Source organism: Takifugu rubripes, chromosome 17 (assembly GCF_901000725.2).
Source record: "Takifugu rubripes chromosome 17, fTakRub1.2, whole genome shotgun sequence".
NCBI classification, from domain to species: Eukaryota; Metazoa; Chordata; class Actinopteri; order Tetraodontiformes; family Tetraodontidae; genus Takifugu; species Takifugu rubripes.
Window position 1 is genome coordinate 3,780,137 of NC_042301.1, and position 18,773 is coordinate 3,798,909.

At 46.0% G+C, this 18,773-nt stretch overlaps 1 protein-coding gene across 3 annotated transcripts in view; it reads right to left on the reverse strand.

The window, feature by feature from the left end:
- Positions 1-17,242, reverse strand: part of pkd1a (polycystic kidney disease 1a) — a 39,086-nt gene extending 21,844 nt beyond the window's left edge. For all 3 annotated transcript variants that reach the window (XM_011612445.2, XM_029851209.1, XM_029851208.1), the window contains exons 1-17: positions 16,787-17,242; positions 9,990-10,061; positions 9,692-9,760; positions 8,735-8,806; positions 8,051-8,214; positions 7,714-7,967; positions 6,926-7,189; positions 6,663-6,831; positions 5,596-5,773; positions 4,513-4,745; positions 3,806-3,924; positions 3,572-3,722; positions 2,260-2,522; positions 1,717-2,097; positions 1,092-1,568; positions 878-1,009; positions 441-616 (exon numbers count right to left, since the gene is read on the reverse strand). In XM_011612445.2, the coding sequence (XP_011610747.2) occupies positions 441-616; positions 878-1,009; positions 1,092-1,568; positions 1,717-2,097; positions 2,260-2,522; positions 3,572-3,722; positions 3,806-3,924; positions 4,513-4,745; positions 5,596-5,773; positions 6,663-6,831; positions 6,926-7,189; positions 7,714-7,967; positions 8,051-8,214; positions 8,735-8,806; positions 9,692-9,760; positions 9,990-10,061; positions 16,787-17,064 (3,452 nt within the window). In that variant the 5' untranslated portion in view covers positions 17,065-17,242. The remainder of the gene's footprint in view (positions 1-440; positions 617-877; positions 1,010-1,091; positions 1,569-1,716; positions 2,098-2,259; positions 2,523-3,571; positions 3,723-3,805; positions 3,925-4,512; positions 4,746-5,595; positions 5,774-6,662; positions 6,832-6,925; positions 7,190-7,713; positions 7,968-8,050; positions 8,215-8,734; positions 8,807-9,691; positions 9,761-9,989; positions 10,062-16,786) is intronic.
- Between the last annotated feature and the right edge of the window lie 1,531 nt (positions 17,243-18,773).

The following is an 18,773-nucleotide window of genomic DNA, read 5'->3' on the forward strand; positions in this document are numbered from 1 at the left end:
GCATAATGTTGAAATGTTAGGACGCACACACACGAACATTCACACACACACACACTCTTCCCTGTCTGGAAACCTTCTCTAGGAGGATTTAATTTAGAGAAGTGGAAACTTGACTCAGGATGTCTCTCTGGACCAAAAACGGAGACCAAAGAGAGATTGAGCAAAAGAGTGCAGCACAGAGAGACCGGGTATGAAAGGGAGGGAGAGAGGGATGAATATGAAAGAAATATAGAGGAAAGTGGAAAGTACGGCATAAGCTGCCGAGCAGAGGGGAAAATTCTTTGTCAGCAATCTGTTTAAACTACAAGACTGCTGCAAGGCCCCATCAACACACGGGAGGACCAGAAAAAAAAAATAGAAGTGAGAGACAGATGTGGAGAAAAAGGTGCTGCCAAAATATTAAATCTCTCCCTTTTTTCCTCAACCTTGCTTGTTCTTACCGGACGGTGGCCGGGACAGCCATGTCGATGAGCACAGATGTGGTGAGCGTCTGGGTGGAGCCCTGAGGGACCACGTCCGGTACCCCCTTTACGGTGAGGTTTGTCATGGGCTGCAGCCGGTCCACAGTCACGTTGAAATCCTCTGTGAGGGTGCTGACGTGGTTCGTGGCCGTCACCTGGAAGACCATCAGAGAAAAGAAGGCTTCTTTCACCTCAGCTGTACAACAATGAATGTATAGCCTGGAAATTTCTGGTTATTTTTAAACCAGAACAGTGACCGACCCAGAGTTCTGCAACTCTAAATCGCTTACTCAGACGACACGAGTCATTTTTTAGAGTCTGGAGAATTGCTCAGATCGAATTTCTGTCTACAAAAACACACCTGGTTTGAAACATTATATTGAGGGAAGGAAACTATACACGTGAAACAAACTTACGGTGAGCTTGTAGACATCGGCGTGCTGGTAGATAACATTGAGCACCGTGTTGTAATAGGTGAAAAACGGCTTGTCGTCCACCGTCCATTTAAAAGTGGGATTAGAGCCTTCCAACACAGAGGCCGTGTAGCTCTGAAACAAACCCAAATCAAAGTTCATTGAGGGATAATAAAAGGGGAAAAAAACTAAAATGATTATACCACCGCCCACTCACCACAACTGACTCCATGAGCACCCTCCGCGCAGGGTGTGGCTGTACCACCAGACCTCGGAGCGACTCCTCCAGCTGGACAAGCACAGTCAGGCTGGCCTCTGTCACATTATTGTGGGCCATCAGCTCCACCTGAACCGGGCCTGTGTGTTCCTTTATCTTAAGATTCAGATCCAGCACGGCATACATGCTGGGCTCTGCGACCTCAGCCCCGGAGCCTTCGCTCGTACTGGGATGACAGAGGCGGGAAGAAAACTCTTGGGGACAGTAGGGATGGAATGTTGCACTGGAATTACTGGTGCGGTAAAAGGCCTTGGTCTCGTAGCGTGACTGGACGCGGAGCAGCAGTCGGGTCCTGTTCGACTCCAAGAAGAGCGTGCCATTCTGCGGGGAGGGGTGGAGGACTGTCAAGTCCAGAGGAGGCAGCACCTGGAGTGAACACGATGCTGAAACCAGGTCCGATTGCTTGGCTGAGGTCACCTGGAATCAAAGTAAATTTTGAAATGCAAGTATAATGCAATATTTATGGTAGTATAATACAAGAAAAAAATGTTGTTAAGAAATAATTACCACCTAAAACAATATCGGATCAGTGCCTCCTATAATATAGATGAAACACGCATCTTACCAGCAGATTGTAGAGTCCAGGCTGAGGTAGTCCAGCCGACAGCTCCGCCCCCCGCAGCCGAGTCTCACTTTGACCCACATAGAGCACTCTGACGGGGCAAACTGCGTTCTCCATCCAGCTACCTCTGGTACCCTCCACCAGGGCCTTCAAGTCTAGCTCGGGGTCAGGAAGAGGGTCAGCGCCATCACCGGCCAAGTTGTCTGGTGGCACCGGCGCGTCGTTGATCCCGAACCACTCAGAGAGGTTGAGAGCAAAAACGGGTTGCCGCCACAAGGAGTGCGGGGAGGACTGACAGTGGATGAGGGAGGCGGGGCCGGCATCGTGCTGCAGGGCGATGACATCACCGCGGGACACCAGGAGGTCTTCCAACTGATCTTGAAGCTGGAAGACAGAACTTGTCAAATTTCCATGCACTGAAACATTTACTCATAAGCATATTCCAAGATTAAAAGGTGGCTACTGGCTCCTTGGTTACTGTACTTCAAACACAAACTCTAAAGTGAAAGCCTTAATAACCCAGGAGTTGAAGGTTCAGCCTCTCACCAGCACATGTGCAGCCGGGCCTGCTGTCAGAGAGAACAGCACCTCGTACTGTAACGTGTACAGGGGCATCCGCGCCTCCGAGGGAAGCTGGTGCCCCTGGGAGCAGTTTAGACAGGAGGAAGGCTGGCAGGGACTCGAGAGGGGCAAGCAGCGGTGCTGGAATGGACACCACTGCTCTAGCTTGGGACAAGAAGGTGGATCAGCACTCCTGGACTCACTGGGGACACACAGAGCCATCGGAGAACATGCTGGACCTCCACAGCCTGCAAGAAAAGAGACGTCTCAGTGTCCACACCTCTTTATTCAAGTCTTCAGCCTGAGACAGGTGAGCAATGGAAGTTTAGATTGGGTTGTTATTACATGTAGAAAACAAGTTCCTTCTCTCTGGGATGTTTGCATCAAGATCTTTTGAGCATATAGATATGATAACTTCTGTTACACCTCAGTTCTTTGCTGAGGAAATAATTCAGTCAGATTTTGGGGCAGCAAGTCCTGGAAGAATTGCCAACTAGCTGGTGGAGCTACAAGGAAATGTAAAATGCATGACGAAAGTGAGAAGCTGAAAGAATCTTAAGGAAGCTTATAAAGGAATACACCGGTGGGCCTGACTGCTGCCCCCCCCCCACTCCTTTGTAGAACTTTGGGGCGCGGTGGAAGTGCAAACCACAGATTAAAGGTTTGGTTTTACCTAAATAAATATCTTATAATCAAAGTTCCTGAAAAGGATGGTGGAAATGGGGCTTTAATGAATAGCTGGATATACAGTAACAGGACACCTAAAGGTCATGCACCCCAATGTTATCACGTCATGTAAAGGATTAAAAGTTAGCGTAATTCAAACATTTTGCTCTGTCTAAATCTGTCCACTGCTTCAGAATAACTGGTAGTTTCACAGCAGGGATGCCCTCATGTCTTTAGCCTCTCTGTGGACTCCACTTTCTCACATCTTTCATGTGGATTTGCTCTTTTCCTCTCTGTCATTCTCTGCCGTCAGCCAACTTCCTTCTCAGTGGACAGGTTTTAAGAAAAAAACAAAAAACAAAACAACACTGAAAGCATTTCAAGGTTTTTTTCTATGTCGTGTCCACACAAAGAGAGGAGTCATATCAGAGGGGAGGTGGCCTTAATTGCTTCCCTCACCCTTTCCCTCACCGTTTTGTTGTCTTTTCAGCCTCTATTTAAAGCCTGTTGACCAATAACAGTTTAAGACAGGGGCTGTCAGTGTGCATGCATGTGGTCACAGGTGGCCTATGGATTTCTGTCAACACCTTTTGATGCTGACCAGCCAATTGTGTTTGTGAGTTTGACTTACTGGGCAGCAGCAGGTGTAGGCCAGGATAACGGCAGCGAGGTCTGTATATCTGGAACAAGATGTGTGTTTGCGAGCTCAGTTCCCGAGTCACAAACTCCAGCGAGGACAGACGACCTGCCCGAACAAAGCTCAAAGCTGGAAACAGGAGCACCTGCAAGGTTTGAAACACACAGTGGGGGGGGCAGGGTGGTGATTTCTGATTGTTGCAATGCCTTGCTGAGGATTCATCCTCACCTCTACGCCACCATGAGGGGGCGGCGGAGTTGTGATCATGGCAGCTGTGGCCTGTAGTAGATGGTGGGAGGGAAACACGGCCAGGCCCATGGCAAAGACCCCTGAATCCGGAACACGCACTGCAGAGGCAGGTGCAGAACAAGGTCAAAGTGGGGAAACCCAGGAGATCTTCAGCTTTTAGGACGATTAGCAGTTACTCTGGAGATGGGATCCGGTGCTTCTCGCACCCTTTTTCTCTCTTTCTTACCAAAATATCTTCAAATCAAAGTGGAAAACAACAAAATGACAGCAGTTTTCTAACTGTGAGGCCCCCCTCAATTTCTGGCACCCCCCGAGGGTTGGAAAAAAACGAAAGAGACCAGAATGGGAGTGAGAGCAGGAATGAGGTTTAGAGTTTGTGTGCAGGTTCTGACGATGCTCCACTGCTGTGTTATCATCTACGAAACGGTGCCAGCGAGGGGGAGACCTGCCTTTTTGAAACTAAGCTCCCTCATCAATACCAGTGACACCTCACTGCCAAAGATACGTGTTCTGCAACCATGGGGGGCAAAAAAAAATACATATACAATATATATATATTTAATGGCTAAAATGAGAGTCATACTTTGTTAAAAATGACTGAAAATTCTGTTAAATAAATGGTTTTATATGTGTGTTGTCAGGCAGGGCTGAGCATGGATTCCTCTGTGCGGGCATCTGGAGCCTACCTTGAGGGTTGTACTGGCAGACGTAAGCCCGCCTGGCATTGCAGGAGTGCGAACTGGTCTGGCTGCGCTGATCGAGTGAGACGCAAAGGTTGCCACGGGCAACCGATGACCAAGGCGCCAGGCCCTCCTCTCCTTCCTGAGCCTCGGAGCCGTTCACCCAGTGTAATTTGCCAGCAGAGTTGACATCACTTAACCCCAGCCACACGCCTCGCTCCATGGAGCTCCCATAGGCTCTATGAATAGGGACAGTCGGAAAATCATTTTAATCGTACGTAAAACCAAAACGTGACCCCGCACACTGTGAAATGCATCTGCTCAGCGTGTGATCAGAGTGATCAAATGTTTCAGGCCACAGACAAATTGCGTGGAATCTCTAAATGACTGTACGTTCCCAGACACGGCTCAGCTGTCACGTAATCTACTGGCTCACTGCAATCAGCCGAAACCAGCAGATGGAAGAAAAATAAGCACGGAAGAGGGAAGAGGGAAGACAGAAGAGGGTCTTAATTGGAGAAAAACAAGGTCTGATGAACAAAATGGACATTATGTAAGTGGGAGGGTGGAGGAAGACGCAAGAAAGGGGGAGGACACATTCTGTTGTTTTTTTTAAGTCAAGGACCAGGCCTCCAGCCTTACATTAACACACACACACACACACACACACACACACACTTGGAACTTTGGAATCCTTCTCCCGGGGTGTTAAAGTTGCAGCTGTGCTTTTACAGATGTCGTTTCCCCGACCCTCAACACTAAACACAGGCGGCCTTTGGATCCGCGCAAGGTCAGATTCATTTTCGCCACAACAAAAACCTCCGCGCAGATGTTGAGAGCACGACAACGCTCGCTAAAATTCATGCAGACGGAGCCACAAACACGCAATATGTCAGAAATGTGAATCCATGAAAAAGCGGTGCACTTATGATGACCCGGGGAGGGGAGATGATTGCTAGCGTTTAGAATTTTGCGCAGCTCAGGTGCCAATTACAGTAAATGCCACGACAAGGTTGCGTAACATCAAACCAAGGGCCTCGTCGTTGTAGCACATTAAAACAAACAAACAAACAAACAAACGAGACTCACTGTGTGACTTTACGTGCCAGTAGGTTACGCAGTGCATCATTCCTGACTATTGCCAGATCCCCGCCGCGATCCAAGCACTGTTTTCGAGCATCGGTCCAGCTCAGCTCCCCTGGAACGATCTGGAAACAGCGGGAGGACTCTTCGTGCAGCACCCCATCTTTTGGACAGTGAGGGGAGGCTGGCAGGGGACAGAAGCAGCCACGTCATTTCCCAGATTCTTTTAAGTCACTCAGGCAACATCGCAATCGCATAAAGATGTCGGCAAGAGAAATAAAAATCAGAACGTAACTGTGGTGTTATGGAACAAAACAGGAGCTTAATACAACAACTGAAAACTGTTCAGAAAAACACCAAAAGGATTTAAGTGAGTATTGCTATCACCAAGGGGGGAACATTTTTTCTTGTTCTTTTAAGGTTCAGTAATCAGGCTGGGATTTTCATTAGGGAAGACTGTATGTTCCCTAAATTTCCCTGAAAGATGAAAAAGTATTAACAGACATGGGTGGCCAATCTTTGTAACACCGAAGGTTTGTTGTAATCTTTTTCTATAAAAGGCTTTTTGAAAGATGCTTTAGAACGGACAAGGACGCTTGCACACAAACACAGGTGACATTTTCTTTCTGTCTTTTTACAGTATCGATTGTTTAACGGGATAAAGTAAGAAATAATCGCAGGATATATAATGTCATTTCAACTCAAAAATATGTCCCACGTACAGAACCATTGGCCACTTCTGTTACACAACAAAACCAGTATTTCTCTATGAAATGTGTAACTCCATCCATATAAGGTCATCCTCACAAATTGAGAGTCAGTGCCAGTAGGAGTCTAGTGAGGGAGGCCACGCAGACGAGTATCAAAGACGTGAAATGGGAGAGACTGTGTATAAAGACACAGCAAAAACTCCAAGGGAATCTAGAGAAGGTCTGTCTGACTGAAGAGAACACAATGATCCAGGTTGCCACTGTTCAATATCAAGTCGTGACTCTTCAGACGCCTGAATCGTGCATTTAAACACCTCTGAGACTGTGCGGTAGTTTAGAGAGCGGCTGCTCAGAGGATCTTACCTTTGGCGACTTGGACACCGTGCTTGGTGATCTTCCAGTCCACATCCACATCGACAGAACCCCAGCTAACAAGTGTGAGTTGGAGACTCTGATTGGCCACCACGAGTGTGGGGCAGTGCAGCTCCAGTTTGGGGGGAAGTGTCACCACGACCTCTCCGTGTGCAGAGACCTTAAATCATGAAGCCAAAAGGAAATTACTTTTATCCCCTCGAGGACCCTGATCACCGGGTATAAAAACTCACTGTCCCTTATTTTCCTCTCACCTTGTTGTTTCCAGACCATCCCATCAAACTGACCAGGTAACGTCCAGGATGTCCGTACTTGTGAGAGGTTGTGGTGGTCCCACCGGCTCCGCTGGTGTTCACTCGAGAGGACAGGTCTCCAAAGTCCCAGGACATGGTTACCGGAGCGACGGAGGAGGCGGCTGAGAAACTAATGCTGCTGTGAACATTTTGGATTGGAAGAGGCCTCAGAGAGATGGAAAAGTTCACCTCAAACACATCGTGGGCCAGAGTCCAACGACATTCCTGCACAGAGCAGATAGCAGCGTGAGCGCTTCCTATATAAGTCTACGTGCCCTGAATGTGGGTTTAATAGAGTCATTAAGAATAAACCAATCCTGATTTTCTAAAATTACATATCTTTTTGTGCCATTTCACACAATATAACAGCAACAATGATGGGCAGATTTAAATATTTTCAGAACTATTAATATATGAGAGCCCCCCCTGATTTAGTTACGCATATATGAAAGAATGAGCTTTAAAATATGCCTGTACATTAATACTATAGAGTGGGGAAGCCTGCCACAGTATTAGCCAAAATGCAACAGTGTACAGGTGGCAGCAAACCGACAAAGTCTCCCGTTTGTTGCCTTCCTGCTTGGGTTCATCTCTGATGAATAAACAAAGTAAACAGGAAAAAGGAAAACTACGGAGCTAAAAATCAAACATTCCAGACATGTTCTGTAAGGAAGTCGATCGCAGGGGAAAGATTGAGAGCAAACCCTCTGTTTACAACAGATGAGGCAAAACTACAGAGCTCCAATTACCTCCATAACCTGAGGGTTTGTGCAGGCAGCAGAACACTGTGATTCACTGATGAAGTTCGGCTCCGAGTTTGTGCTGCAGAGGCACTCGTGCCTCCCCCCCAAGCCCCCGTAGCGGTGGGAGGCAGTAAAACACACGCTGTTGCACTGTTCGCGTGTGAAGTTTCCGGGCGTGGACGAAGAGAAGATGACTAGCTCGCTCCGCTCCGCTCCTCCGCCACTGCTGCTCTCCTTCAGACAGGCGACGTAGTTGAGATCTGCAACAAGAGGCGGCGGTCTTAAAATGCCGTCTCCACGGCGCGGAGACGCTCTCGCCTGTGGAGGAAGGTGCGACCCCTACCGCAGGTGAGCAGGCTGACGTTGAGCAGTGGCCGGTGGCGGAGCGCCGGCGGGTTGTCGCAGAGCGTGGCTTCCGGACGCCGAACCTTCACGCCTTTTTCCCGCAGCCAGCTGACCAGCCGGAACAGTTTACAATGACACTCGAAGGGGTTGCCGCTGAGGTCACTGGACAATAGAGGCGACCAGTTAAGAGCAACACTTTGCACACAACAGAACATTAAAGCTGAATAAAATTACTGCTCCATCTTTCTTTTTTAATATTTATATTCCCAATAATTCAGCATAAAGCCAATAGCGCACATTTTTCCACATAAGTGTCATTTTTCCTGCATTATAACACCAGGTTTAACTCCACAATGCATTTCTGGTGCATTCCTATAAAAGATTTAAACAAAAACAGCACCTGGCTAACGTGACTGTGGAGCGGAGGGGTGGGGGGGAGAAGGAGCAGCCTTTAAAGGCAAAAAGAGATGAAAAGAAATCATCTCATCTTGCCACGGAATAACTAATCTCGCTCGCTCCAGCCTCAAGCCGACTTCCTTTCATTTCACCAGGAACTTGAAAGTTCAGCTCATTTTATTGTTTGTGACCAACGGCGTGCGGTTTCCCTAATTTGGTTGACCTTTTCTTGTGTTTATATATGTCAAAGAAAAACAGAGAAAACGAATAGATTACGTTTACTTACATCTGAGTTAAATTGCACTGACGGTTGCATGTTCCTTCTTCGATGGTGCTGATCTGGTTGTTGCTCAAATCGCTGACAAAAGAACAGATGATAATCAAAAAAGATGCACTTCCTGCACCGTTAAAAGTTGATTTAATTTATGCATTTGTATATTTTTTATCCCAGAAACAGAGAATGAGTCACCTAATTAAACCAGAGGGCCAGTTATCAGATCGCGTTGAGACTTTTGATGTCACTCCCTTATTCTTTCCACCCATCTGTTTTGTTTCCATGCATTTCTCTCGTTTTCCTTTCTTCTCATCCCTTTTCCCTTTACCTCCTTTTCATCCTCCACTCGTAATATCCCCCCACCCTCAATCCAGGAGTCGACATAATGGGGCTGTTGTGTGGTGGTTTTGGAAGGAACTGATGGAAACCACCAGCCTTCTCTCATCGCACTCATGTGCACACACGTGTGCACGTGCACACACACGAGCACTGCTTTGTATAAGCTCAATTACAGTGTTAGACTTGCTCCATCTCTTAAACTCCACCCATTTATTTATTTCCTCCACCAACCGAATGAGCATTTAAATAGAATGCTAAAATGTAATATTTTGATGGCAAAGGGAGGACATTTTCTGTCAAATGAGGACATTTTGTCTGGTCCTCAGAACTTTAAAGACATGTTTGTGGGGGTCTTGGTTTGTAAATTAGAGTTAGTTGGAATTGGTTTTTTGATGAATGATGATCAGAACCCCCTGAAACCATTCAGCACTGCTGGATTTTGATGAAACATGTTGACTTTAATTATGAAGGCAGCTAATATGAGGTGCTTATGCTGCACAAAAAGCTTGTAAAGTCTTTGTTTTGGGAGCCATAATTATCTTCCAACAATAAAAATCCTCTTATTTTTAATAGAAAAGAGGGTCTCTAAGATAATATGTTTGGAATCCAATGTTTTCAATCTGCACTCACATTGTTGACAGTGGACCACAGCAAAAAACTCCTCTGGGTAAAACATTGATCCTGTTTCCATGGAGATACCTGAGCAAGATAAATATATGGTTACATATACTGGGGACTTTAACACAGCTCCAATTACTGTACAGTCTGTCTGGAGGTCTTTGGGCAGCAATCTGCCGCCATCACCAACAGTCAGGAAAGCAGGTTAAGTCTTTTGTGCTATGAAATGGGCTGTAATAAAAGGAAGGATTTGAAATGTGGTCATAAAATAAAGTGTTTACGTGCGGTGGCACACGCAAAATTAACTCACAGCTCACGAAGTCCCACGACTCGCTCCAGAAGGCTGATATCAAAGGAGGAGATGTGATTCTTGGAAAGATCTCTGTGGGGGACGGAAACAACATTTAGGCTACAATTAATTTAAAAATATCGAATGAGTCTCTCCCAATTAGTCAAGAGAAATGATCTCTAATGATATTCTGGGCCAGAAAAAGAAAGAACAATGGCATCTTAAACATGTGTCACCATACCACAGAAGAAGAAACCACTGTAAATTGAAAATAAATGTTATTTTCTATGGCTTATGAATGAAAAGGCTTCTCAGTAGACCAGCCTGGTTTTCAGAGGGGATAAATAGCACGTCAGGAAGTCGAGGGATGTATCTTGACGTGACACCTTCATCCCTGGAACGATGGTGAATCAGGATGTTTGACGGAGGTCTTCTTTATTTTATGACCCAAAGCTACAAACACCACTTTACTCACATTAGAAAACCACCTGCCACACCACTGATTTACCCATTTTTTTCTCCTATGACTGTTGTTTTTGAACCGAATTGAACCTTAGTCATTAGTGAAAAATACACATCTGTGGCTTCCCCCCCCCCATTTGTTGCCACATCAGTCCCAAATCTCGGCTGTTTGTGAGGGATGTTTCACACTTATATAACGTCAGACGGCAACAAATGTGATGTCATTTTGCATGCGACCAAAGCCACAGGTGGAATAAAGTCCTCATGCACCAACATTGCTCATCAGCAGCCAGAGGTGGAAATGTGGTCACCAGTTTATGCCTCTGTGACATGACACATCGATTCCTCAATCAATAAGACGCCCCTGACATGGATGTATAGATCCCTGTAACCTTTGCAATTATCGACAGCGCGTAGAAAGTGAACTCAACACTTCCAATCAAGTGACCTGGACAGGAAGCGAGTGAGAGCACGGCTTTAGAGGAAGAGAAAAGGGGGGGATGGACAGAGCCAAACTGAACACACTGAAGCAACCAGTTTTTTTTCCCGTTTTTTTCTTTAAAGGAGCTGGGAGATGTTGAAATGGGCCCGGTGCTAATTGTCTTAACTGTTTAAATAATCCAAAGGCAAGAAAATGTATGCGAGTTGATTCAATTTATCCTCCTCTTCCCTCGTTTCTTTTTTGCTGTGTGAAAGTAAGAGAGAGAGAGAGAGAGAGAGTGTGAGTGAGTAGAGCAAGACGCCCATTCCCAAAAGGAAACATCTGTACATTCCAGACAAACTGTGTAAGAAAGATGGAGGCTAAAGGAAAAGGAGAGAAAGGAGAGCTCTCCTCTGCTGAACCCGACGTCCAGTCCAAACGGAAACACCGATTTAGATGCTCCGCTCGCACAGGCTCTATATCAAACACCTCATCCAGTGAAACCGTCAGCAACAAACCCAGACGTGTGGCGGGTCCACATTTAACATGTGTAAAGCGTCTCCTCCAGCCCGTGGTTCCGTGCAGCCATTACTGCAGAGGGCTGACAGCAGCAGAGATGGGGAAGGTTCTCGTTGAGGTGCTGGTTAATGATGAAGGCGCCGACGCCGTGCAGGATGAAAGAGACACAACAATTTTCTCGGAGACAGACAGCGCAGGCAGCTCCCTGCACCGCTGCCAGTGCCTGCAGGATCAGGAAATTCCAAATTCAGAGAGCTCTGCAAACTTCTGATGGTCTCCCTCAGACACACGTCTGGTCGCCCATCAGCCGCCGAGGCAAAGGTGTGGAACCTAATGCCAACGGTGTCTGCGTCAGTTCATGACGACGCTTTGAGTTATCAATCACAGATTGTGCTCAGCTATAAATTTCGGGGTAATAAGAGATTATGAGATTATGGGATGTTGACACAGGTGACGGCTTTACTGCATCAGCCAGTGTGTTGACAGCCTCAGACCTCATAAGCAATACATGATGTAGAGCCAGGTCACTACTGCCGGTGGCACAGGAATCTAATTCAGTCCTGTGTGTGTGTGTGTGTGTGTCTGTGTGTGTGAGTGTGTCTCTACATGTTTAACATGAACATCGCATGGGACCTTCAGTATATCTATTAGCAATGGGCTCCTGTTCTCAGAGCTACCTCAGGACACACATGGCTTTACTCACATATACACGCACGCGGGCAAAGACGTAGCCGTGCACGTGTGCGCACGCACACACACACACACCCACACACCCACAGAGCAGCGGCGGCAACAGCAGCATATGGTTCTGTTTTACTAACGGTGTGGCCAATGATCTAACCACTCCTTATAAGGCCTGTCTGGTGCCACTTATTCTGAGCCGGAGGATGAGAACACACACACACACGAGAGAACGAGAGATGTACAGGCCATCCCATTTGTTGATGATGTCAGTAGGAAGTGAAAAACAGAAAGAAAGTCACTTCTGTCCACACACGAATGGGTATAAAAGTTCTGCATTCAGACAGGGAAACTGATGGAGGTCTGTCTCCAGCCACTGCTCCACTGTGGTGACAATGTCCAAGTCCAAGTTCCTCTAAGCAAAGGCCGGTGCTCCACTAACCCACTAAACACAGACTTCTCTGTGGTCGCTTTCATCCCCCTCTGCCTGGCCGTCTGACTCCTGCACGGGTGTCTCCCTCCCCCCAATCGCTTCTGCCACTTTCCACACCACTTCTTTCCTTGTGGGACTTCAGTGATTTGCTTTTATTTAAATTCCCGAGGGGGTGTTGAGTAAAACATGAAGAGACATTTTAGGTGCGTGGAGCGTAAATGTGCACCCCAAAAGAAGTAGAGGAACACACAAAATTGGAGCCATTACTGTAGAGATTGTCTCAGTCCCATATTTAGACTGGATGCTCCCGCCCCAACCTATTTCAGATGGTAGAAAATGGATGGAAACATTCATGTATCAGCCAGACGTTAATAGAAAATGATAAAAAGGGAGCCAACAGTCAACAGTCTCGCTACATTTATTGTCAACACTAGAGCTGCCAGCCAGCACATCATCAGCCATAAGTGGAGGGATGTCAAGGGGAGTCGGGTACTTTCCCGACTGCAGGAAGTGGAGGAGCGTGAAATCAGGAACGGAATAGTCAAGGAAAGAGGGGAGCTCACTGAAAAAGTATGGACTTAGGTTCTGCGTCTGGGGTCTGCTGGTTAGGTTACAAATGCTCTCCTCTTTAAAACAGTCTGTCCGTTTTTCCAGCTGCTGCCGTTTTGCTGCCAGCAGACCAATCAGGGGCAGCTGCATACAGCAGCACAACACACGTACACATACACACACAGACTCAAAGAAGTGAAAATTGTTACTGTAGACACACATGCAGGCTTGTTTTATAGCATTAACAGGGTAACCAAGAGTGGAAAGACCATCCAGTGCTATGCTATGGTCCCATTATGCATAATTGCATAATGGTATTGTCGATCACAGTGCTGCAAACCTTTATCAGTTATATGAAGGAGAGGTGTTGGACAGCAAGGCCAGAGTTCGATAAGCAAAACACAACACACACACACACACACAGTGCTTCAAACCTGGAATATCTCTTCACAAGTAATGATGCTCCTACTTTTAACTCCTTCAGAGCATTTACATTGTAGCCGTGAGTGCGCAGCGGCACAACCTTGACTGTCGCTATGCAAAAACCTGATATGTGAAAGAGGAGGAGAAAACAGGAGACTGGTAAGTGGCTCGGAGTCTGCTGTTTTCTTCTCCTATTAATATGCCGCGTACATCCTGAACTGTGACAAGGTCGGCCTTCACACCTATAGATATCTCAGCCAAACAAAAACAAAACAACAACCTAGAGCTGTTTTTGAGTCGATCAATCATCAAGGAGGACAGGCACATGCGCACATGCACACACACTTAATATTTACTTATTTAGTCTTGGGTTTGTAGCTGCTTCTGGGAGTGAGTCATTACTTACTATCACCATGGAAACACAACAAAGTTTCCCGAGCGTACGGTTTAGCCGTCCCACTTCATTAATATCGGTGAGCGTGTGTGTAGGTGGGTGGTTGTTGATGAGGACGGTCGCTGTAGGAGGAGTGGAGCAGAAGTTGTGAATACATTTAAACAAAAAAAAAAAAAAAAAAAAAGAGGAGAGTTTTTGTTTGCCTCTGGTCGTTCTGACAGCTGCACAGTCTCATGATCCGGCGCAGAGCTGAAACTGTTCCCTGAAAACTGGTGTAAAAAAAAAAACCCCAAAAAAAACCCAAGAAACAGAAAAACAAGTCAGCATTCCTGCAGCGAGTCGCCGAGTGGAAGCCACTCGGTGAGGTTGGAAGGCCATTAAAGTTCACCAAGCGTGGCCGATTGGACCGGCGAATGTGAGCAAAAGTGTGTTTTCGGTCAAGCTTAAGTGTTTATTTTAGTTTTGTTGAGAAGGGTTCCCATTAGCTACAGCTCTGTCACAGCTAGGTTCCCCTAAGGCTTTAGGACATGATTAGGTACAGATGCATCACAGACTCTATGGGACAGATTGGTTTTGGATCTCAAGCTCAAACAGCATCGCATCAGTCACACACATTTGTCCCTAGATTTATTATTATTATTAGATTTTTGCTGGAATGTCATACTGACTGAATTGTAATGACGCTCCCGTCCTGTGGGGGGCACTGTAGGTACCACCATTTTTGATTCCTTTACTGACTATTGACATCTTAGATTGACAGTGGGAGCAACGCTTGTCAATATTAATTAACTGTAATATGAATGAGAGCCAACAATTACACAGAATTGTCATTTAATCATTTTACTGAAATGTTGCTATGATTGCCGCAGGCTACGTAGTTGTCAAGCAGGAACTGTCATGGCGACAAATGACAGACACGCACTTCTGAAAGGCTCAATTAACTCCCAGGTGGTGACAGACAAATAATATCAGTGCTTAAAGGCACTCATGGTATGCAGCTCGAGAAATGAGTGACAACACAGATAATCCATTTCCTGTAAGTATCACGACTACAACCAAGTTTTCATGGAAGAATTTTCAAGCCAAGGCTAAGTTGCTCCCCCCAGGAAAATGACTGCACTAATTAAAAAGAAAAACTACTCTCCAAGAAAAATAAAAAACCCTAATGAACTGCGTATTTTTGCGAATCGTCAATCAACAGAAGAGGAGCAATCAACAAAGGCTACAGAGACGCTGAGAGCTAAACCTTCCTTCCTCACCCAGTTCCCATAAGTGGATCCACAGTTACATAAACTGACTTAGTGAAGTGAAAAGTCACATTTATTATGTGCGCGCTGGTTGGAACACATGGACCAGTGTGTCTGGGGACACCTTTCCACCAACTGCAGTGCAGACATGGAATATTAAGTAAAAATACAACTGCAGCTGTGGAGGTTATATTTTTTGCAGGGTGGTGTCGAAGGTTTTATTTTGGCAGGGTGGCAGCAACATGGCGGCTAAATGTATTCTCAATTAACAGCAAACACAAAACGCACCATAAATAACTCAAATCAAGACTCTAATCTGTCACAATCATCTGCACAGACTTGCAGACGGGTAAGAAGGCCTCTGGTAAATTACGCTTTAGGCGTTGATCAGCAGATACTTTCGCTTTGGATTCCAAAATTTTTCTCCACTTCTACAGTCTGAAAAACATGCGTCCATCCACCCTCAGACATGAACTCGTCCATCTCAGTCGTAACAAGCCTGTGCTGTCCCTCGCCATCACAGCTCGCTTCATTTTTATAGCATCTAACGGGCGAACGGAAAGAGCACGTCTGGATGGAGGAACGACTGACAGGAAGGGCAGAACTGGACGCTGTTGCGGGACCGTCAGCCGTCCTAGCCTCAAACAGTCATACTGTGACTGCAAGTGCAGCAGATGGAGTGAAAATAATAATAAGAGCACATTAATCAATAGAAGAACAAAGCTGCTGGAAACCAGAGAACTCGAGGGGTTAAAAAAATGTTTTATTGAAGACGATGGCCTTTTCAGTAAAGTTCATCTGAATTTATTTAATATGGCGTGTGGGTTGGTTTGGTTGTTTTACTTTAATGAAATGTTTCAAACTTGGTATATGAAGTAGATCTTTAAGTTATTTTTATTTTTTTTAAAAAGGTACGTGAGAGGAAATAAATAATTGAACACATGTGTGTTTCTGGGTTCAGAACAGAATGTTCTCAGTGCAGCAGCACAAGAGGCAAAAGATTGATCGACACCGCAAACACCAGGTTCACTTCTCTGAAGAGCTACTCGACATGGGTACACACACACACACACATACACACGCACGCACGCACAGGCGCACACGCATACACAGAGCGACCTTTGCCCTTAACCCTCTGTCAACCTTCTAAATATTTTAATGTTTCCTTTTTAAAAAATAGGATCATCTTTGCAGTTTTCTTGTTTTAAAACCATCCCGGAGGCCATAAATCTATTCGGGGGATGTGTGATCTGAGATCTTTACACCTCCAAAGGTCACAACAATTCAGTGTTCACTCAGTCCGCCAAAAACCCATTCATGAAATAAATCCACATTTTCTGCGAGAGAAAAATGCAGAACTGCAGCAAAAAATAAAATAAATAAAATAAACAGCCATAAACTTGTTTGATCCGGGCCTAATAGCACGAATAATATCCGAAAACTAGTAAATAGTTTAAGTAGCTGTCGAAAAATGGAAACAGCAACAACAGACGGCCAAATTAATCAACACTGATTTCTTTGTTTTTGGAGACGCTAAATGACTGATAACAAAACTTATCAGCCATTACACCGCGATGCTGCGCATCAATATCAGATAAAGCTCTGATTTAGGAGTTCTGTCACCTCCGTTCCTGCCTCAAAATCAATGCAATTGGTTGTTTAAAAAAGATTAACCCAAGCTTATCTTACAGCACAGAAGTAGCCAGCGGGATGTCGGCGGCTGCTGGGGCCCTCTCCAGGCCGATGTTGGTGCAGTTGACGACGCAGGAGTGTTGGGGCCCCGTCGCCAGCACGCAGCTGCAGTTCGCGGGACACGGGCTGCAGCTCCTGCCGCCGTCCCCCGGCGGCCCGGAGCCCCGCGCCTCCAGGCACCAGAGCGCCACAAACAGAAAGGAGCAGAAGCTAAGCCTCGGGACGCAGACGCCATGTTTTCGCTTGGATAAAGTCTGTCCATTTCCACAAGGCATAGCTCACTCACATCTCATCGCCTGTGATGGTTTTAAGTCCTCTCAGTCGGAACCAAAGGAACGCGTAACCTCTCCTGCGAGGGGACAAAGACACAAGCGGGATGCGCTTTTTCCCACCCCCGCGTTTGCCTTCTTCTTTCGGTCGGGTATGGTTTCTCCGAGAGTCGGACTGATCTACCTCAGTCTTTTCTGGAGGAAAAAAAAGTTTGGGAGAACTTCCTCCTCTCTCCTCCTCCTCCTCCTCCTCCTCCTCGTTCCAGCAGTTGCAGTTACACATTTCTCCGCTTGAAGCTGGCAGCGCATCGACATCATGTCTAGGTTTTTATTTCATTTTATTTTATTTTAAATAAAGAAACAGAAAACACAAATTAAAAGAGAAAAACGTGATGACCCCCAATGTTGTCCTTGTTTGCAAAGTCCAGTGTTGTTTTTATTCCCTCCTTTCCTCTAATATCGCTGTGATTGTGACCTTTTGTGCCACGCTCAGGTGGGGATTTTCAGCTGTCAGTAAAATCACTGGGTGCTTGTTCCCGAGACATAACACGTGTAGCCTGCAATCCCATTTCCGCCACGCCGGGCACAAAATGACTTATTTCCAAGAAACACCTTGACAACCAGCAGGCGGGTTGAAGAGAAACCCTCTTTTCCTTCATGCTGAGGCGGTAAGGACTGCAGTTTAGTTGCTCTGTGACACCTCTAATGATGGGAAATATGTAAAATCATTCAGCAGAAGGAGCCAACACCCTCCTTTTCCAGAAGTATTTCCTCCAGCCGTGCAGGGCACGTGCGCGGGGGTGTATTCCTGCTGTTTGACTTGGCCGGACTCATCCATTCTCCTCGCATGCATCTGGAAACCTGTGCAAGGACTTTTTAAGAATCTGTATCCCATTGATTGTTTCCATCCCCGTATTTCTAAAATCACTATTTCCTATGTGACCTACTGTATGTTCTGGAGTGTGTAAAGGGGCTTCGACGGAGTTCACATGCAATTTTCCTCCCCTGATGCCGAGTGATGGGTCATTTACGTTCCCACCGTGTTAATCCGAGTGAAATAATGTTGCACCAGCCTTTGCATCACACACATGCTTATTATTACAGCTACGGCTGTAACCAGAAGGTGCAACCAAGCATCTCTAATTGAGGATTTTCTATCCTCTTCATGTTGATTTTGCCAGACGGGAATGATCAGAGCCTGGTGGGAGCTTCCACTGCAGGCCAGTGAGGAGAAGAGAATGCCTACTGGGTGGGAGCTGGGACCAGCCTGTTATACTCCAATGACATCATTGCTGGTTCAGTAACGGCCAAGCTGATTAACGAATGGTGACTTAAAGTAAAACTCATCACTTCCTACAAATGTCATTGAAAGTTGTTGAGCCTGAAGTGCTGGAACTGAATGGCTTCTTTCAGAAGGGGAGGGGGGTAATGATTGTGAGCTGATAGCAGGTGCTGTAAATTGTTGGGTGTTCTTTTTTTAAATTGAGCGTTCTAAGCCTGGGGAATAAACTCTGAGCTGTATTTTCTGTACATCTAATCTCAGGATGATGACAATTATAATTGCAGCATCAGCTGTGTGGGGGCAGCGGTTCAGTGTTAAGGAATGAAACAATTTCTTCAATCACTTTTGCATATATCTGCAATTGTCAATTTACAGGCAGTTAGAACATCATGATTTATTTATCAAATCCAAAAAAACCTGTTGCATTTCCACT